The sequence below is a fragment of the Aythya fuligula genome, chromosome 3 (genome assembly GCF_009819795.1).
Source record: "Aythya fuligula isolate bAytFul2 chromosome 3, bAytFul2.pri, whole genome shotgun sequence".
In the NCBI taxonomy this organism is placed as follows: domain Eukaryota; kingdom Metazoa; phylum Chordata; class Aves; order Anseriformes; family Anatidae; genus Aythya; species Aythya fuligula.
In genome coordinates, this window is record NC_045561.1 from 91,476,881 (window position 1) to 91,493,491 (window position 16,611).

The 16,611-nt window shown below is 35.5% G+C and overlaps 1 protein-coding gene across 1 annotated transcript in view; it reads left to right on the top strand.

Annotated features, from left to right (window-relative positions):
• Nucleotides 1-1,105: 1,105 nt before the first annotated feature.
• Nucleotides 1,106-16,611, top strand: part of LGSN (lengsin, lens protein with glutamine synthetase domain) — a 21,216-nt gene continuing 5,710 nt past the window's right edge. Inside the window, exons 1-2 of the mRNA XM_032183593.1 lie at nucleotides 1,106-1,135; nucleotides 8,662-9,646. Of these exons, the coding sequence (XP_032039484.1) occupies nucleotides 1,106-1,135; nucleotides 8,662-9,646 (1,015 nt within the window). The remainder of the gene's footprint in view (nucleotides 1,136-8,661; nucleotides 9,647-16,611) is intronic.

Here is a 16,611-nt window from a genome sequence, read left to right on the forward strand (position 1 = left end):
TAAGGGCAGTCAGAGCACTTGAGCAGATGGAATAACTGAGATGAGAGCTCCAGAGCCTTTCAGTGCCTCCAAGTTGAGGAAGGGTTTTCAGAATCATTGTTTGGGTCCTGGGCACCTATCTTTATATATTTAACTGAAGAAGACAGAGATTTTTGTGAACTGTAACTCCAAATCCATAGCTCTTCTTTTGATGGGGTAATTTTAACAAACTCAGTATTTTATTATTTTTTTTCTTTAAAGTATGAAAAATTACTAAACCTGCTTTTTTTTGCATGATGAAGTGCTATTCTTAACATGATGCTCACATGAGTTTATTGGGAGATCAGCTGCTGGCTGTAATCACACACAATCATCCACATTAGGTCAGCTAAAGGAAATTGGATGAATGAAATATCAGTTAAACATAGTCCTTTGAATCCATATTAAAACAGGTAACTAAAGAAGTATAAGAAAGGCAACCTTAGCTATCTGATCACTGATATGATTTTAGAGACCTGATGGAAAAAAAAAAAAAAATACAAAAAAAAAAACAACAAAGAAACATATAAAACCCAAACCTTCCCCCCAAAAAGACAGATCCACCAGTATTAATTAGCTACATGCAAACACCTAGAACAGCAGTCTAGTACTCTGTGTTGTTCTTGTAGTGTGCTGTGCCTTTCAAATTCCTACCTCTGTGCCCTGACAACATACTGTTGTTATAAAGTCCAATATAGGTTTTACCTCGAAGGAGCCTAACAATAGCTTCTGTTCTAGAACAAAAATGGCTTGCTACAGAGCAAAAAAAAAAAAACCTTTTGTGAGGAGAAAAGTTGAGCAAAACAGTTTTATACTCAGTTGTCTTTGTTTTCAGGCAGGCAGCTAATAATGTGCATTTGTTATTTTACTACTTTAACACTGTTCCAGAAAGTGGTGCTCTTGGGCATGACACATTAGGGTTGCTCTGTATGGTTCATCACCTGCATAGCCTTCTGGGAAAAGAACTTTACAGCAATTCTGTTTTAACTAACCTTTGTTGTGTCCATGCCTATAAATACAGGATGTACTTCTATTAGAATTTTACCAAGCCATTTCTAATGGTGACTTGAACTAGAATGAAGTGGACATGAACGAAAAGGAAGATCTTACTCAGGAGGTAAGGGACTGACTGTGAATGATATCTGAGCAGATAATATGATATAAAATACTTTTAATATCCGCTTCAAGATTTTAAGTGAACGAATACTTAATTGTGGTGTATGTGTATGTCTTCATGCACGTGTATTGAGCATGGTCTAATTCTGAGCCAGATGCAGGTCAAAGAAAGACTTCTGGTTTAAGCTCAAACAACCATTTACCTTAGAAAGCAAGTCTAACACATTTTAATTTCCTACATTTATAATTTTAGCAAAAGTATCAGAAATACAGGTCTAAAATCTGACCCATTAATATTTGTGAAAAAGTAAATTGACATAATTAATATAAGTGAAACCACTAACATAAATGTCTGACCTGAAAGTGATGCCCTTGATTTGTTCTACTGAGCTGAGTGGAGCTGGAGCTGCTTAGATTCTTAGATTCTGACCCTGAAGTTGCATTAAATATTTTCAACAAGACTAAAAACAAACAACCAAAAAACAACAACCACTGTTATCTTGGGTAGGGTCCAAGATATATTATTATGGAAAACATGAAATTAAAATGTTTAATTTAAAATATTGAGAAAGATATAAGGTAGCTTGGAAGTAAAGGTGAAGGCAGACTTCCTGAGGCTACTAAAATTTTTTGTCAAGGTGAACAAATGAATACTATGCCAGAGATATACCTTCTCTGAGTCACTAACTGCCTCCCAGACCATCTTTAGATATGAAATGAGTCATAGAATTTAGACATAAAAATCCTGTATATCATTAAGTCCATTTCCTTGCAAATGTCTTCCAGAAAGAGGATCAGTCATGTGTTAAATGGGTCCTGTTCTTACATCTCATTTACACCACTGCAAGTTGGAGATGACACCACCAATGTAATTTTCTGTTCCAAAGTCATTTTGAAAGCAGGATCAGTTTCTTAATTTTGAGAGTCTATCTTGCTTTAGGGAATTTTCTTACATGTTGCAGGTGGCACAGTCCAAGGGAAAGTATTTGCAAATAACTTTACCACAAGGATTCTGCTGCCTTGAAGCAGTGAATCTTGAGACCTTGAGAGCTAATCTACTAATTGGATATGTAGCATGAAGTCTTTGGATGGGAGTAGCGGAGGAAGGCAGAGGTCAGATGTGAAAATAAGTGAGCTAAACTCTTCTATTCATTTTCCCATGAAGGACATTAGTAATCCTGTGTATATTTAAAAGTTTCAAAAACGAAAGGAGACTTTGCTTCTGCTCCTAACATTACCACACATCTTCCCATGACCTATGGCAAGATTGTGCTTTACAGCTTCTCTAACTGCAAAACAATCACATGTACCTAATATTTATGCCACTTGCAGGTCCTTCACAGGGAGGTTTTTGTAGCAGTAAATCACTCTCTGAGAACCACTTTATAAAACAAGGTCACTGAGAGAGGAATTAGTTACAGCAATAACTTGACAATGTGCTGTGATCTTCATGTCTCTAGCTGAAAAACCACCAGTGTCTATTTACAGTAGAATACATTGTTTTAGCACTGCAAGCAAAAAAAAAACCACAAAATCCTTCTCTGTTCCTAGAGCAACTCCCTGGTAATGTCTGTGCTGTCTTCTGTGGCTCTATACTCCATGGGCCAAATTCCCTCCTGGTATAAATCTGAGTAGCTCCAGTGACTCTAGTGAAGCTGCATTAATTCCCAGCAGTAGATAATTATTCCATCATCCTCTGCTCCTTCGCTGCCTGGTTGCTGGGGCAAGCAGCTGGGTAACTCTTTCCATCTGTCAGGGGAAGACACAGGGAAAAAACTTGGACTTGGATGTACTAGCTTTACGTACACTGTTATATAATGTCTTAAGGAGCACCTCTTGTTAAGACCTGAATTTTAGTTTTTGAGATTTGTTGCCACATGCAAACATTAATTAACTTGACTGTACCAAACAGAGAAAGCTGAAAAGGGTAACCTGGTAACAGCCAGAAAGTTCTTCAGCATTTATAGTTCCATAACAATTGAAAGATAATCGAAGTGTAATGCAAAAATTGTTTTACTTTTGAAGTCTGGAGAAATGTTCAAACAATGTGAATAAGGCCAGTTGTCAACATATTTTGAACAATATTTTAAGATTTTCTTAGACTGGAAATTAGACTGAAAACTTTTAATTTAAAATTTTCACCACTGACTTTTATGATAGAAAAACAAATTCAAACCCTTGTGAAGCTATTTAACTTTAAATAAATAAAACATTCAGCCAATCACATCTTACAGAATTTTGATTTTTAATACCAGATTTTCATGTCTTGATGTTCTATGCACAATGAATCTTCCATTCTTGAAAAATCTTGATAACGGAGGAAGACCATCACAATTTCACCTCCTTACTCCCTGACCTCTTAACTAAATAATGGATACAATTGATTAATAATTGATTAATAATCTGAAAGAAAAGAGAAAACAAGAATGTGATTGATACACCAGTGCTGTTTGCCGAATTGCTGCATTAAGTTTTTGGATAGCCGGTAGCAGAAACATTGGGTTATCTCGTTGACTATATATATAAAAGCTGCTGCTGGAGTTTCAGTGTTCTCTCTTTCACTTTCCTCTGTGATATAAATCCTAGTGCAGCTATTCATCTGCAGTTACTTAGGGAATCTTTTAAACCATATTTCTTTGCTCCTTTTTTTTTTTTTTCCCCGTTCACATGCTATAGTATGAATTTTTTGTTATTTATTTTATTTATTTATTTATTTTTCTCATTTTTCTGTCTCTCTCTGTCAGTAGATTTTTTAGAGAGGTTTAAAAATCCCAATAATGTTTGAGTTCTTTCCTAAGGTCAGGAAGGAAACAAAAAGTAAGAAAAAATAGAAGGTTCCCTCTGCAACCTCTGAATTTGTCTCATAGTACATTGCAGATATATTTTGAGTCATCTATAAAAACCTTTTAAGGCAAAGGTTCAAGAACTGTCTTGGATTTTCACTTGCTCCACACACCAGATATCCCTGTGCTTATTATTCCTCCCAAAGGCAACCCTTTACATTTCCAAATGTTCTTGGCTTGTGGATTGGCAGGTTTACAGACGAACTGCCTTTTGGCAGTGCTGTATTTCATGATATAGTTAATGTTCCACTTCAGAGCTTGTACAAAGCTTAGAAGTGAACACAAACTGATTGAGATAAATTGCTTTAGATGTATGGCTTTTGTGTTGCCACAAGATATAAAATGTCTTTCAACTGTAGAAGCCTGACGACATGCCAGCAGTGGCATGTAATTGGGTTAAGTAGAGCAAGCAATTTCATCTGCACAGGGCTGAAATATTTGCTTGCTGATACTGTCTTCTGTTCTCTACACCTTTTACCTGCCATTGTCATGTGAGAGCTGAACAGCAGGATATTCTCTTGTGTAGCACCCTAATACAATCGTATTTGTGCTATACTTTGTATAGTGCTATATTTTACAGTGTTTACTTTTACAGTGCTATATTTTATAGTGCTATATAATACAGTGTTGTAACACACAAGTGTAGCCCTGAAGCACTGTAGTACCTTGTAGTTTGCACTTTGCACTTTGTAGTTTGAGAACTTTGTTCTGTTGATAGTCACAGACATCCAGACACTTGTGCACATGACATGATACACTAGGTATCAAGTGAAGACATGCAAAGCTGTTATTTGTGTGAATTTAAATTATTTATTAACAAGACATTAAGTCTATTTCACCCCTAGACTACCTGCCTTGTAGGACTCACAGTGGTTCACCTCTACTGAAAGCTTTCTAAGGCCAAATCCCCTTTGCAAAGGGGATCAATGTGCCAGCATGAGTTACAGCACTGGGGCAAGAAGTCCCAATGGAAGTAAAGACCTGGCAGAGTACCGATACCTATCAATGACATTTAACATCAGATACATCTTTTAGAAAACCTAAACTTTAGATTTATTGCATAGTATTGCATACATTGTTTACATTTTGGAAATAACCTTGCTGGCAAGAATATTTGAATCACCACCTGAGTATTTACGACTTAAGAAAGAGAAGAAAACTTCAAAACTTTCAAGATCTTTGATTTAGTGTGTCAGTAAATATTTGAAAATAAGAAACAAACAAACGAAAAACCCAGCCCCATGAATGATTCTGAAACAAATGTTGGCTGAAAGAACTTTCATGTAGCTATAGTAGCTCCTGTTAATTGCTGCCACACAGCAACAAAAATGTAGGAACATTCAGTAATTTCAGTAATGACATAAAAATAACTAGAACTTTTGCCATGAATATTTCTATTTTCCTTTCTGCGTAACAGGACACATGGTTCAATGAAATTAAGTCATGATCACTATCCAGCTAAGTCTTTCAAGCTGATACTTGAAAGATACTTTACTTGATTCTGTATTCTGTAAACAAAACTGTCTAGAAATAATAAATTAATGAGAAAATTCTTAGGTCCTATATCCTGGGTTCTTCTGCCTCTGTGTGCAAGCACTAGACTCTTTCTGGTAAACTACTAGATAAAAGTAGTAGTAATTTATGTAGAAACTAGTAGTTTCTACATAAACTACTAGATAGTAAGGCTGTATCATAACTCGTGCATATGACTATTTTTAATATGAAAGGATGCTATAATTGTACCTTGCAAAAACTTCAGCATTAGTCCACTTCAGAAAATGCCATGAAATTACTTTAAAATGAAAATTCATACATGTACATATCTCAGTTTATTTAGAAGAATCATTCTTACACAGAGACAAAATCACAGAGTGCCCTGTGCTGAGGGTCCTAAGTAATGCATAGATTTTTCTCTGTGTAAATGTAAGATTTTATTTTCTTTAAATGCAAAAAAAGGTCAGTGTTTTTATTTAAGAGCAATGGGCACAATATCCTTTTTCTATGATAAATATTCTATGATAAAAATGCAGTACTCAACTGTGTCTCAACTCCTGTAAAGAAAATAAATTCTTTGCAGAGTACTATAGCCACATTGATCATTAGAATTTTATTACAAAGAAATGTTTCCATTAATGGATATACAAGTGGCCAGTCCTTATCCTTCTCTTCTCTGTTCAGAAGGAATTTGTTTTGGTAAAGATTATAATATGAACCTTGTGTTCAGGAAATCATTTAGCTTGGTTAACTACAGGAACAGGTAGATTTCTGATGTTTTACATTTACATTTCTTACATGAACTACTCTTTGTCTGACTTCAATATCTAAGTATTATACAAAAGGATGTGTTCATATTTAGTTATTTTCAACGTATTTTCAAAGATCTACAATAGGGACAACTGACAAGATTTGCATCTAACATTAGAATTTTCAGTAGTTATCTTTAAGCACAGAATACACAAATGCAGGGCAGAAATGCACATATTGTTATGTTATGTTACTGATTTCAAGCTATTGAAGAAGACAAAGGAAATATGAAGACTTCATAAAGAGGAAATCTGAATATTTTAATGATGGCAGCCTTTGCCGCGGAGGATGTTTAAGTAAATATTTTTCATAAATTCATTAAAAATGCAATCCTCTAACGATTATAGCTTTCATAGCTGAAACTCTTCTCTTCTTTCAGAAAAACATTTTATATATCTAGAAATTTAATTTGATGCCTCTTTCATTTCACAATGATTTAGGTTACTCCATTTGGCAATCAATAGTTCCCCAGCTTCATTCGAGTTGTGTTACTAATGAGGATGTTAAAATGCTCCATTATAAGCAGTTCTTGTCTGCTCGTCTATTCAGGAACATTACTGAATGTAAATGAAGGAATCTTCATTACATTTTTATTCTGTTATGACACAGAGCTGTAGGAATTAGGCCTATTCTGCATGGGTGAACATGTAGAGGTATCAGAGTACACCCAGAATCATTTTATGAGAATAAACCAAAGTTTTTTGAATATAAAATGGAATCACTAGAAATTGAGTGCTAAAACTGAGGTAAGCAAAGACTTCTGTTGTCAATGAGACAGTAATCATGTCGATTCAATGAGCCAACCAAGTCATGGTTGTGATATGTGCGGGGGAGTTACAGGCAGAGAATGTCATGTCCTTCTTAGAGAGCTGGCACTCATCTGCTTTCTGGGCTAGCAGGAATGCCCCAGTAAGCTCCAAAAGAAGCTGTAATAAAGTGCATCAAAGAGATTCAGAGCAAGGGGAAGAGAGGAAGGAAGCTTTCCTTGAGCTCTGTTTCAGGAAAAAAAGGTCTTATGCCTTTTTGACTGGGGTATTAATGGAAAGTAGCGTAATGGGTGAACATAATGAGAAAATAGGAGGAATAATACAGAAAAAGGGAGGTATTAATTATCTTAGTGGAAGCCATGTGACTGTTTCCTTCCACGTATGTCTCATACACTGCTGCCTTTTCTTCTGAATGCTTTTGTCTGCCAGCAGGAAGCTCTTTTGCCTTATCCAGACTGGCATTCACTTTTTTCTGTGCAGACCCTTATTTCTTCTGCAAATTCAGAAATTGGACAGAATCTAGTCTTTGTGGAAAAGGTGAAGAGCAGTAACAAAGATGGTATCTCTCAGTTTCCCAGTTATTTTACAGGTGTTAATTCCAGTCCAACCCAAGCAAACCAAGAACTCTTGGCTAAGTTGCTTAGTCATTAATAAATGCTTGAGCAGGTATTTGTGACCAACATAACAGTTTGTGATCAGCTATGGAGTGATATATATTTTGGTTAAATAGTATTACAGAGTCTTCACTGTTACTTCACGAGATGGAGAATTTGATCCCTACCTTGATAGTTTGTAAAATAATTAATTACCTACAGTGATGGGGTAATTACCCATAGTAATAGGACCAAAAATGATCCTATCAGTATACTTAGGAGAGATGATTCAGATACTTCTTGATATTCTGTGGGATAATGCTAACAGATTATTTTTTGTTGCTTCTCTTTGCACCATCTCCATATTTTTTATATAAATTTAGAAATCTGCTCCCAACACTACAATGTAAATCATATTAATGCCAAATATAAAGGTAAATATTATCCTCTGGTTCTTTCCTCATTATAATCCAAATAGAGATTTGTTTATTTGACAGCTGCCCTGGCAGTTTGGTTATTTGGCCAAACTAGGTCCTTGAAATTCAGTTAAAGCCAGATTATTTTTAGGTTTCACTTCCCATACAATCCCAAATGATTGGCAGCATTCTGTTTTAAGGCTATTTATTTCCTTTATAAATACAAATGTTTTTGATATGAACAAGAACATGTATAAATGTAATGATTAAAACACACTTTTTCATATTTAAAGGCCATGTCTTTTTTGACAAATGATGTCACACAGTGTACATCTTATATTTTCATTTACTAAGATTGCCTAAAAATTAAATTATGAAGGTACATTGCTTTGTTTTAAAACCTAAGACCTTCTCACTCAATTTTCAGTAGGAACCTTTTATCCAAATAGTATAATTTGAAGGTAGTAAGTAACCACAAAGACCTCCATGACCAAGAAGTGATGGAAGTGCCACAAAATAAATGAAGCTGGTGCTAGTAGACCATTCCTATGTTCTGTTTCATTCATGCATATTATTTGGTTGTATATTTTATTGCTGGTTGCAGAACACATCTGGAATTGCAAATGACGAAGTTGATGGCAACAATATATGTAGTTTCAGAAAGAACAGAGGAGTCAAAGGTACCACAAAGCATGTTCCTCTGTTAGAAAATGAGAAGACGGAGTTGTCTCATACCTCAAAAATCCCAGATCCTCATCATCTTCAAGGAATCACTGGTTGTTCAGAACCACCATCACATCAATCTATTCAAAACCTGACTAATTTTCCTCCAGTGCAAAAAGACAGAGGGGGTAGTGGCATTTCCCATTTTGTCAGCAACATGAAAGAAGACATGTCTGGGGAAACACATGAAATCCCAGAAGATGCTGGCACTGGGGTAAAAGTAATAGAAAAAATGCATAAGAAGATAGATACACCAGGTAAAACAAAGTTGCCCATGGTTGTACAAGCTGCCAACAACACAGAAAAAGCTGGGTGTGCAGACACAGTGTACAAGGAAGAGGACAGTGAAAAGATGGAGTGTATACAAGAACAGGGTAGGACAGATGAAGACAGCAAATTTCATATGACAAAGACAGGCTTCCTGGAGAGTACTGCAACCACACATGGAAGAAGTACTGCAGAGTCCTTCACACCTGGCATTTCTGAACAAAGTCTGGAAGAGCTGAAAAAACTTCTAAGTGAAAGTCCTCTTCCTGACCATGGGCCCAATTGCAGTGGTAGGTCAGGTGGCACTTTTTCTCAGCAAAACTTGAAGCCTGGGGAGAAAATAGCTGATAAACAGGGCAGACCCTTTGACTTGTTTAGTCTCCATTTTGGAAAAGAGAATCAAAAGTACCACAGTCTCCACAAGGAGGGAGTGGGACAGCAGAGCAAGTCTCTTCTGGTTCTCAGCTCTGCTGGGACTGCTCAGCAACAGCCAGCAGGCGGTGAGGTGGATCAGCCTATTCTGAGACAACCAGCAACTTCTACGAGTGCAGAAAGCACTGCTCCAGAGATTGAGTTCGGCTCTTCTGCAAGCCATACTGGTAAGGATATTTAGCCAACACCTGCTGTGCTGTTAAAGAAAATGCTTCTGTTATTTTGTGGGGTTTTGTGAAGTTGCAAAATTTAGTCAGAACTAATGAGAAAATTGATACCCATCATTTCTGTATCATTGGGGTGGATCAGAAGTTCTACCCTACATCTGTGCTGAGTTTTTTAGAAAGTAAGGCATTTATGATGCCAAGCTGCCTGCCAAAAACTGCCATGCACAAGTGGTCATGTCATGTTCATTAAAACTGAAATATTTCCTCATTTAAACTAAGTGCAGGCAACATTTCCCAAAGGTCTGCTAGACACTGAAAAACTCTGAAGGCAGTTGGGTTTCTTAAAATTTCCTTTTTGTTAACATATCCAGCAGTGAAAATTGCTCCCATGTAGGTATGATGTTTGCAATTATTAGTCCTGTGAGAGGACTGGAATGCAAAACATCTAATATAAAATATAGGGGAAGAAAAGCAAATGAGGCAGAGAACTTCCACTTATCTTCATGGTGTTCAGTAAGTCCATTTTGGAAATGTTTATAGAGCAGATTAATTGCTACTAATAGGTAGTGGTTTCTTTGAAACAGTAAAAACTAGACTTCTGGGCTAGCTGGATCAGCAAGCTGAATGCTACTATTAACTATAATAATGTGATGGGCTTGAGCTGTTAGTTGCTTTGTGTGTTTTCCAGGAAGGACACAAACAACAGTTTACCAGTTGAAGAGATATCATGTTAATAAACTTCCAGGAGTATCAGGATCAGATAACATCATCAGCTTTTCAGGGTAGATACGATGCCCTCTGACTTATATGACTGATACAATAAATACGAATCTTTACTCTTCATTAATAAAAAAAAAAGTCTATCATTGACTATATAATAAAATCTATAAGTCACAATTAAATTTGTATAACAATATTAAGTTATCCTGCTCTTTGAAAAGTCTGCTTTCAGATGGTAGAAACATGGTTGTATATGCTCTGAAAACAGGCAGTTTGAATATATGAAATTTTGTTGGGCACAGGAGGATTTTTCAATAGACATTGTGTTAACCAGTTTGAACAATTCAGAATATAATATCCATGAATAGTTGTTCATAGTGGGAGGTGTCCCTACCCATGGCAGGGGGCCTGGAACTAGATGATCTTTGAGGTTCCTTCCAACCCAAACTATTCTACGACTCTGTGATCATCAGCAGTAATTCAGTGCACTATATGAGAAACATAAAGGTCTGAAATGATATTTTGTGCTCAAATCACTCTCTATTTTTGTCTATTAGAACAAACAAGTTAGAGGATTATTTCTTAGCCTACAATGGATGTTGTTCCCTTACAATATTGTTGTTCCTTTACAGTATTTTTCCCCTGCTGAAAGGTTAGCAAAATTAATTGCCAAATTTAGATTACTATTGTTTTCTGCAAAACCAGAAAATAAGTTTTAAAAAATGTAAAAAACTATTCTTTTTCATAACACCATTTAAAAAGTATAAGGATTTGATTAGATTAACTGTAGACTCTACAGAGAGATTTCAACCAGAATATAGCCACTAAAGTGTCTATCTAGTCAAGCTCATTTCTTTGTCAGTAGAGAAAGACAGAGAAAGACAGTCATTCTCTGTTCAAAGACAGAATGGTTAAAGAAAATGGAAAGAAATTGGTTAGAGAAATTGGTTTTGAGAAACTGGCTTCTCTTTCTCCTCAATGGGGAAGAATTCTACACGTTTAGTTTAGATTATTTTCCTAACTCTGAAATGCCTAAATGAACCTGGGGTTAATCTTTACCTGTGTCACTGGCAGTAAAATGACTGTGAGTGAACTCTAGTTGAAAACTAACTATGAATGGAGGGGAGGGAATACTGTTTTGTCACATCTAAAACAAAACAAGTCACATACGGTTTGGATTCCATTTGTCTTTTACCAAACAAATGACAGGGTGCCATGTATACTTTTATAGTTCCACTAGTATATGAAAAAAAAAAACACAAGCAAAAAACAAAAACAACACATTATTTGTGTAGAAATAGTTTCTACTTACATAGAAACTTGTGTGCTTTGAAATTAATCTTCATTGAATATACTCAGTAGCTCAAATGAAGGTAAGAAAGATTTAGATAAAATTCTGCAGTCTTTAATGAGTCTTTGCATAAACAATATTTCATTGCCAATTAAGATTTATAAGAAAAAATCCAAAATATTTTATGACTAAAATGTTATCTTGAACATTTTAGTTACAAAAGTGATTGAACAAAAGTCTTGGATCTAGACATGTATACTATACATCTATACTGCGTCTATCTGAAACACTACTCATATTCAGCAAATTTTCAAAACATTGGATTTACAAATAAACACAGAGATTGTTCTCTTTGTGTCTCTGTTTAATATAGAATACAAAGTAGGAGAGCATTGAAATTATATGGCTATAATAAAAAAATTAGATAAATACTGCCCAGTGTAATTCTTTAGTTATGTTGAGCACTTACAGACATTTGGATGTCTGGAGTATACTTTACTGTTCTAAAACTACACACCTATCCTTTCAGTTAATGGACAATCACTAGATGGAAGCAGTAGGAGGGCTAAAACATAGCTGGGACTTATTGTAATGCAGAGGATTGAAATATAGCCATGCTAGTTACCTGGTTAACATCTCTCAAAAAAAAAAGAAGTTCATGCATTTGTTCCAAATTTCTGTTTGGAAGTTGCATGGGATTTCTATTCATCTTCTGAATACTTAATATATTGCTTGCCAACTTTTTTGTGAAAAGAAGTGTTTGAGGGAAAAAAAATAACATAACAACAACAACAACAACAACAACGATGCAGCATAATAATAATAAAAAATAAATAAATGACACCCAAAGTATTTGGCCAACATGAAAAATACTGTTTAGACACTGTCAGTGAAACTGGAGCTGAAACTAAAGCTCTTTGAATTTAATTCATCACCATGGAAAGATAGAAGCTAACACTTAAAGCTAATTAGGTAATTCTACTGACTGCATTAACATGAATTTATGAATTTTATTTGCATAAGTATCCATATATGATAATTATGGGCACTTCTGCAAATTAGCATGTAGTCATTAATAATCAGATGCTTCGTAAGCTGTTCACTGCCTGTGATCTTGGGAGACCAAGGATCTTCCAAACAGTAAAAATGCAGATGAAGTGTAATGTATATAGCATTACACAACACTTCATAGCATGTACATATACACACAGGAATACGTTTTATATATGTAGTATATAATGTAAATGTATATTAACCTCACTGAACTCAGAACATATCCCATGTTGCTTTACATACTGCTAAACTGGAATGTTTATACTGTGGTAACCAGAGAGGAGACAGAAGAAAATTTTATCTGAGAAATCTGGAGTTCCCAAGGATCGTGATTCACAACATGGGTGGGGCTCTCTTTGTCACAGAAGGAAATTAATTGAACTGAACAACCTGGTGCCACTGCACAGGCTTAGGACAAAGCTATCCGCTGTATCTTAAGAGACAGCAGCATCTCCATGTAGCTGTAGGTGGGCAACACACTGTAAATGCCCTTTTGTACATCCTGGTCTGTAGCTGAGAAAAAAAAAAAAAAAACAAGGAAGAGCTAAAATGTGCACAGCTCCAGGAATGGGTCCTCTCAACAGGGCTGATCTTGTGCATATGTCAAGTAAGGACATGTATATGTGACCAGCATGGGATCAGGAGGGTGGAGAAAATTTCTGAAGAATGAAAATATGTCTTAACTACAGCTGTAGGCATCGCAAGTTACCTAGTGACTGTTGAAATGTTAGGTGCGCAGAAAAAGAACTCCAACATGAGAAGTTATTCGGGTGTTGACCCCAAATATTCAAGTTACTATTAGTTCCTTTGCTAAATTCTCTATAGAATGTCCTGAGTTGGAAGGGACCCATACGTCAAATAGATGCTAACAGGCTATATTTCTTATATTTCTTAAGAGTGGAACTTATCAACTCTATGAGCACTTTTCAGTTACAGTGAGTAATCTCATGATGCCGTTCTTGACATGTTCAAGGCTGTTGGTAAAAAGGCAGTCAGAAGAGGTGATAACTGGTATTTACAGGCAGAAGTATGAAAAGAAGACTTTCATACAATGCAAATAGCATAGACTTTTTGCTCCACAGAAACCAATGCTTGTCCACATGTTTTTAACAAAGTCTGAACTCCTTGCTGCCAGAGTTCACCATCCCCTGTGCTCACCTGGAAGAGGAATGTCTGTCTGTTCTTATTGATTTTGCTCATTGATCAGGAAGTAGAAATGAAGACACTTTAGGAGCTGTAAGTGGACACTGGAGAGGTTTGTAAAATCCTGTTCTGGGCTGATCATGTTCAGTACCTCTTGCAGTCATTCCTGCATGACTTTGGGGATTACTGTGGGGAAGATGGTGTTTTTGACTTGCTGGTCTTCTCTGCTTTATATTTTATACAATCTGTTCTGTTTTCACAGCTCTCCCAAAGAGAAAAAAACAATGCTGTGCTATTTCATCACGTTCCTTCCTTATACCCTATCTGCAGTTAATTTTATTTTTCTGATGTTGCTTTTTCAATATTTTGAACTCAACTTGAATATAACATGGCTGAAACTTAGCTCCTTCCTAAACTTTCTCGATTGTCCCTATTTTCTGTCAAATAAACCATCACATTTTCTTTTTACTTCATTTTTCCTTAGAGCTGAGCTGTATATAACTTGCTACTTTATTTTTTTACTTTTTTTTTTTTTTTTTTTTTTTGCCTCACAAACTCTAAGAGCAGATATTTTTCTTTAAAGCAAACCAAAACTCATAAGTCCTTTATCTTTCATACCAATAGCAGAAAATCTCTTCCTGCTGTGTCTCTATATGATTTCCCATTTTTTTTCTTGATCTATACAAAACAAAAATGTTCAGATAGCACTTCCATCCTATCTTTCTGCTCTATTATGTACTCTTTTGGGTGAAATTCTTCTCATCTGTCTCTGGTGCCTGCAGTAAGCTAGTCATCCTGTAGCTCTGTGAGAAAAAGAGGTATAGTCAGTAATTCTTTCTGTCCTTTTTGAGACACTTAGTTTATCTCTAATAACAGTGATAGTAACAATTGCCATATATACTAGTTTAGACCTAATGTAAGTGGAATAGAGTGTCTGCTTGATTTCTTTGCTTGCCACCTCTCCTTCTATAATGTATTCAGGAAGAATTTAGTCTCTACCTTCTTTTCCCTAAATAATTACACTTTTGGCTAATGTAGTTCTTGCACTCATTGTTTTGTTTTGTTTTATTATTTATTTATTTATTTATTTTCCTCATTAGTTCAAATATTTTTAAATCAGAAGGGGCTATCTAGTTTGTAATACTGTATAACTCACTTCATGGAACTTGGCTTAATGATTCCCCCCTTAAATCCAATTTTTCTATTTGAGTTTGAAGAAAGGCATGGCACTCTATATCCATTACATTTAAGATTATCAATTGGGTATTACCCACATTATTATTTTCAGACATTTCTACATATTTTATTTTCAAATCCTCTTGTCTAGGTGGAATTGTCTCTAACTTTTATATAAAAATGTGATGATTTTCTCATTCAATACAGAACAACCATTTTATAAAACACCCTGGAAGACAGAAAAAAATGAGTCTTTTATTTTGTCTTTCATCAATTGGTAAATAAAATTGTATTTTGTATTTTAATTCTCAATAATGTAGCTCCTCTGAGAAGCTATGTCATGTACTGTTGTGGAGTTTGGAAAGAATAATCTGTGGATGGTTGAAACTGACCTCTAAATTAGATATGAAACTCATGAAAAAGAGCTGAACTTCTCTGTGACCACATTAGTTTAAAAAGCCATTTTCAGAGTTAAGATTAAAAAGGAAAGCAAGATAAAATGAGACAAAGAAACAGATGGAAAAATATTCAAATATGATAATCAAACAGGGAAATATTTTTACTTTCTCCCACACTTTGATAATTTTTTGGTATGGTTACATCTTTCTTCCCCTGTCAGAGGGCTTGTAGGGAGCAAAAATAAGAGTTATGGAACACCTTTTGACTGCAAAAATCAACATTGTAAACATTTTTGATGAAACTATAGTTAGATGAAAAGAAAGTTAAATTACATAATGTTTTCAAGTGTAAATGTTTCTGATAGCCATTCATATCAACACTACTATTTAAATATAACTCAGTACTCCTACTTAGCATGTTAAACAAGCAGATGGGGATACAAAGGAGAGAGTTTAAATAGTAGCAGTAAGAATATAAGAATATAACATTAGAAAGGCTCTCATATGAGTTTTGAGAAAGAGGCTGTTAATGTTTTAAGACAAATGTAAGAATATGCTGTACAAACCAAGTACACTGTCTGCTCTTAAATACACAGACCAGAGTCATGTAAAGATGAATGGCTATATTTAAGTTACTACTGACAGGTATTTTCATAGGATTTAGAAGGGTATAAATGTATTTATCCCATTGGACACATTGCCAGTGAATATCATCTACCCAAGACTTATAAAGGGGTTCAATATCACACAGATCTTCAGAGCACCCAATGACAGATTTCTAAGGGCACCCAGACCCCTTCTCATGGGACAGGAGGAGGGAGCAGAGCAGCTATATGACTGCAGCAGCGTTGTATCTAGCACAGCTGGTGCTGCTGGAAGAAGAGACTTGAGGGCACCAGTGGAAATGTGGTCTCTTGGTCTCTTCTCCAGTGCATGATTTGTATCTGGAGACTACCTCCTGGTATCTGCTGTTATTGCCTTATGTTACCTTGGTGGTTGTATTTCTCAAAGAAGAGTTTCCAATATTACTACATTTGTTAGGTCAGCCTTTTCCTGTCACTGTTAAGTCCCCTGGTAACATGTAACATGTTCTTTTTGTTTCATCAGTTTGACACAGTCACCTCTTATAGAACTGAGAAATTGTTTGCTTTAGATGCTGCATGATTTAACAAGAGACCATGGGA